Source organism: Lolium rigidum, chromosome 3 (assembly GCF_022539505.1).
Source record: "Lolium rigidum isolate FL_2022 chromosome 3, APGP_CSIRO_Lrig_0.1, whole genome shotgun sequence".
Taxonomy (NCBI): Eukaryota; Viridiplantae; Streptophyta; class Magnoliopsida; order Poales; family Poaceae; genus Lolium; species Lolium rigidum.
Window position 1 is genome coordinate 396852166 of NC_061510.1, and position 5392 is coordinate 396857557.

Here is a 5392-nt window from a genome sequence, read left to right on the forward strand (position 1 = left end):
CTCTTTCAATAGTCCAAAAACCGTGGATGCAATAAGTCGATTTCATTTCAATGTCTCAGAAAGTATGCGCTACATTCAAACTAGTCTAGTCAAAACAACAAAACAAAAGTAACTATCAAGCTAGCTAACCAACTATTCAATCTCTCGTTGCTGCTAATGGGGTCATAGCTTGGATGTTCCACACTGCCAGAACTGCCATTCTCTTCCAAGCAAGTAAAACTGAACTAAAAAAAAAATCAATCCCTGCAAAAGGGGGATATGAGCCTTACAGTCTGGGCAGTACGTTGCCAGCATGCTGCACGAGCTCGTAGAGATCAACGACGGAGCAGCTGCCCCGCCGGGTCTCCTCCCTGAAGAACATCTCCAGCTTGCGCATCTCGTCAAACGCCCTCATGTCTGCAAACCAAAACAAGCAAATCCCCCATCAAACCCCGGCTGAACCCACCTCCGCAATTCGGGACAGTCGAAGAACCCAGAAGACTCACAGAGCTCGTAGTACTTGTGCGGGGAGAGGCGGGAGGTGCGCAGCTCGGAGAGCATCTGCGCCGAGTACTTGAGCGCGTCCTTGAGGTTGTTCGAGTCCTGCATCCCAAATCGCCGATCGAAGCAGGTTAAGCTAGTAGCACCCGTGGGCACGGACGGACCAATTGAGGGCGGGGGCTGGGGGGAGGGGCTTACGAGGGCGCGGTGCATGTAGAAGGCGTTCTGCTGGACGCCGGCGATGCCCTCGGCGAGCCAGCGCTCCTCGTCGTCGCCGCCGCCGCCGTCGGGCAGCATCCTCGCGGACGCCGTCGTGGCGGGCTCCGGGGTGGATCTGGCCGGCGGCCCTCGTCGTCCTCGGCGGCGGCTCGGGTCGGGGTCGGAGTCGGAGATCTCGTCGCGCGTGGCTCTGCCCCCTCGGGTTTGGCTGGGTGCGGCTGGCTGTGTTCTTGGCGTGTTTTTTTATGTTCAGTTTTTTGCGAATTCGTTCGGGATCCCGAATGGTTCCGATCGGAACCGGATGGATGGATGGATGTGGTTGACCAGCCTGGTCTGGCAGGAGCTGACTTACCGATGAAATAGATCTGACTGACAGGTGGGCGAGCATGTAATTTCCTCGAAATTACTACTATAGTGCAGTTAGTGATCTTCATCATCTCTATGGATTTCATGTCAAACTAACTAATGGGTATGATATGAAATGTTTCTATAAAAGAAATTGTAGGGTTTTGATTTATGGGAGTACAACTATAAATCATCTTGAGCCCGCAGAATTTATACATTTTGGTTTTGTTTTGTAAGAATCCTAGCAAGAGGTTATAGCTCGTCCAAATGTTTCTCTCTCCCGGTGTTGATTATGATTTCCATATTTGAGCATTGGATGACCTTTAACAAAGTGTAATGTTGACACTTATCTAGTCCATTTTTCATAGTTACATATAAAAAATACTAGGTTGAGGAGGCAGAAACCCCTTAATTTTTTTTGTAGAGGTGAGGAGGCTCGAACTCAGGTGGGCTGAGTGGAACCTTGCCCCACTAACAAGTAGTCTTGGGAGAGCTCCTTGGAAGCACCTCGCCAAACTTTTGTATTCTCTTATTGAGTAAGATTTGAAGCAATAGTTTTTCTATGTGTTTCATGTGTACCTCATATCTCTCTTTACTTGTATTTCTTGGATAAAAAAATGGTTATCAAATATGAACCATATTTTCTACTTTTGTCTTTGAACCTTGTGTTCTAAAGATGCCTAGAACTTGAGAGGTTGATTATTAAAGTTGTATGTGCATAAGAGGTTGTATTTAGTTATAAAATGACCAACTCAAGTGATCATGTGCATTTTTTTTTGAGCATGATGTTATGTAAAATATTAATGCACATACACGTAAACATACTTGACTTTTGTTTGCATATCAACCAAAGATTTCCATGTTTGCTTGCTCTTACCTAGGAATTCACATATTTGTACATAAATTAATTACCCATGGAGCTCACTTTCGTCTGAATATATAGAGAAGATTTTTTTGATTGATGTATGAATGAAATAAACTAAAATATAACATATCCATTTATGGGCACATTGTTTGACGCTAGCGGGTTGCTTTGGTGATACATGGCTTTTTATTCCAATAAATTGTTATTTTGAAATATGTTTTTTAATAAAGAGAAAATTATGCTAAATAACAAAAATTTGCCAAAATGTTTCTTTTATAAACAAGCCTAGGTGGCTACAAGTCTAACTTGACATTATTTTCTCCCACTACATACACCTAAAAATATGATATACTACCACTCCCCACTTCTTTAGCATTACTCGCAGCTGAATACCCCCTTAAGATCACAAAGAGTGTGCTTCAAGAGCTGATTTCCCCTTATTACCGACATACCTTGTTGTTGTTTTCAAAGTTCTTACCACTAATTTTTGCTAACAAAAAGAAAACATGTAACGGAGAGAGTGGAATATCACATGTTTCTTATTCACTAACACGCCACGTTAATGGTTGTGCTTCATCGTCTCTTTTGTTCGATTTGATAAAGTCACCTTAGTTAGTTTTTTAGATGGTACCATGTGTCACTCATAGATCAAAATGAATTATAACAACACACGCTACACTAGAAATGATAGTTGTTTTAGAGGGTTTACACAAAGAATGCAATATTGGCTCGTCTCCCTCTTCACATGGCTCCATGGCAGCTAGTACTCCCTCCGCTTGGTAGTATAAGAGCTATTAACAAACTGATACTTTCAATCCGGAATACGGATTGTAGTATGATAAACTTTTTTCCTAGAAGATCTAGGTTTAATCAAACCTTGGGATGCCTTTGCTAAATGGTGTGAAGGAAACGTCTATAAAACTTGTTAGTGTACTTTATCTTTAGTTTACGGACCTATCTAGTTTATTTTTAAGGGGGTTGTGTTAAATGATGGAAATATGCCAGGGTTAAGGTTCCACCTGCAACTATGCATACATATATAATTGAAGCTCATATGTGTAACAAATAAAATAGAGACAAGAGATTTGTGAGTAGCACATTCTTAAATATTTTTTCCCCTAAAGCCAGAGGTGACAAGAGCCTAATGGTTCAACCACTCTCCTTACGTACCGCAAGCAACAACAGTTGTTAAGCTAGATGATTGTGCTAAGATCCCGAATGAATCATTAAACATGTACCGTTACTTCCCCCTTTGTGTCACTGAGGTTTCGCTATAGCACACAGTTCTCCACTCATCCAAGCTCTTCTCTTGATCGTCTCGAATGATATGGGTACCTGCAGATCATCAAGACGAGGCAAAGAGACAAGGATACAAGATTGCAAAATTTATATTCAATCCTTACACATAACATAAGATTAGATGCACATGAACGCTGCGAGGATTCACCCCAACCCGCAGCTCGTGAGGACTACTCACAGATGATATCAAGATCAAATACAAAGATAGAAATCATTGAAATCACAATATTCTTACAATGGTCGCAAATTCTCAAAGAGATCTTTTTTACAATGGTGGTGGCTATAGCTATGGAGGAGATGGGAGATGGGATGGATGGACTATGTTGATGGATCTCATTCGGTGTGGTGCAGATGAATCTAGTGGACAGCGGCTCTATTTGGCGAATAATGGCTCTCCTTTCGGCGTCGGTCTATTGATGACTTTTATAGGGTTTGACCTCGGGAACGCAACAGCGAGTGGTACGGGCGGGGCTTGCCCCCTCGATGCCCGTTAAAGCTCATGGAACCGTCTTTCCGAGTGTAGTCAACTTTACCATGCTCCTGACGTGATTTTCTTCAGTAATTGCAGGTCTATTTGGCATTATGACATGATTTCCTGCACATCATCAAAAATAGAAGAGATTGCACATCTTTGCATTGATTAGGCATTGGTGGCAAGTTGAGAGGTAAATTTAATCAATTTATTGACTTAGCTAAGGGTTTAAATGCAAGAAAATATGGCGTATTTCACAACCATCACAAACTAAATTAGTTTGCCAAAATAACTTATAATATGAAACATGATGATGCGATTAAAAAGAGTTGTGTATCCGTTTGACCAATTACCCGTGGTTGAAAGTGCATGGAGCCCCCATGTGTGGTTTTGGTAATTAATGACAATCCCTATGGACTAATGTTTGCATTGAGTTATATTTGTAGGAGTTGTCCATAGGCAATTCTTGAACCATTTGTTGGCTTCAAGGTTGCAATAAGAAGAAATTGATGAAGGATATCAAGTGTCAAGTATGTCTTGAAGATGAAGATGAAGTGAGCCCTCAAGTTACTTCAAGACATCAATATGATGAAGAATGAAGAATGAAGTGCAAGTTCAAGATGAGCCATCTCGAAGAGATCCTTTGCTTGAGTCTTGCCATCCATATGGTGATCATGGATATGTGAAGATGCGCCGAAGAAGAAGCTCTCCCATGGTGGATTATGGGGGAGAAATCCACATGGTGGTCATGGTTATGTGAAGATGCGCCGTAGAAGAAGCTCTCCCATGGTGGATTATGGGGGAGCAATCCACAAGACTTCGTCAAGCAAGCACAAGCAAGAAAAGCGTTCCATCTTGTTGAGGTCAAGATCGTCGTCATCGAGCTCAAGTGGAATGCGCAAGTATAAGGTTTGCTCTTGATAGGGTTTCTTTCTCACCGGTCTCATAGTGTAGTTGGAGACCGGTTTATAGTTTAGTTGCCGTACTATCAAGAGGGCTCTCGAGTGAGTAACTCGATCGTATCGTTCGGAGAGAGCTCAAACCTTTGCATCCTTGCATCATCTTTCTTGGTTGTTATTTGGACCTTATCCATGTGATGTTTTAGACCTTGTGCTTATTCTCATGACAAGCTCTAGTTCATCGAAAACGGATTTCGCATAGATCACTTGTTGCGTTTTCGAGTTTGGTTCATCATCTTACTTGGTTTTATTTGGATCTTATCCATGTGATGTTTTAGAGCTTGTGCTTATTCTCATGACAAGCTCTAGTTCATTGAGAATGGTTTTTCCATGGGCAACTTGTTGCATTTTCAAGATTGGAGGTTTTACCTAGGTATGTCTTTTTGAGATAGGTCAAACCTTTCATCATTTGTTTCTATCCTCCTTTGCTGGACTATGATGTTTATATGCATATTGTTGTAGAGCTCGTTGTTGTGATTTCAACGAGCCCAAGATCATCGAAATCGGAGTCCGGATGCAAAAATTATGCCCGTTTTAGTTTTGGTGTTTCTGCAGTTTGCTTAGGCCGGATTATCCGGGCCGGATATTTCGGAAATATCCGGCCCCCTCGAAATCGGCTAAGGACCTGAGGAATTGCTGCTCAGTATAGGGGCCGGACATTTGCCGGATATTGTCCCGGTTTTGTCCCGGGGCCGGATTATCCGGGCCGGACATTTCGGAAATATCCGGCCCCTCGAAAAATGGCTAAGGACA

The 5392-nt window shown here is 42.4% G+C and overlaps 1 protein-coding gene across 1 annotated transcript in view; it reads right to left on the reverse strand.

Moving 5' to 3' along the window:
- Positions 1–800, reverse strand: part of LOC124704575 (vacuolar protein sorting-associated protein 35B-like) — a 16868-nt gene extending 16068 nt beyond the window's left edge. Inside the window, exons 1-3 of the mRNA XM_047236850.1 lie at positions 679–800; positions 486–582; positions 270–396 (exon numbers count right to left, since the gene is read on the reverse strand). Of these exons, the coding sequence (XP_047092806.1) occupies positions 270–396; positions 486–582; positions 679–777 (323 nt within the window). The 5' untranslated portion in view covers positions 778–800. The remainder of the gene's footprint in view (positions 1–269; positions 397–485; positions 583–678) is intronic.
- Positions 801–5392: the final 4592 nt, after the last annotated feature.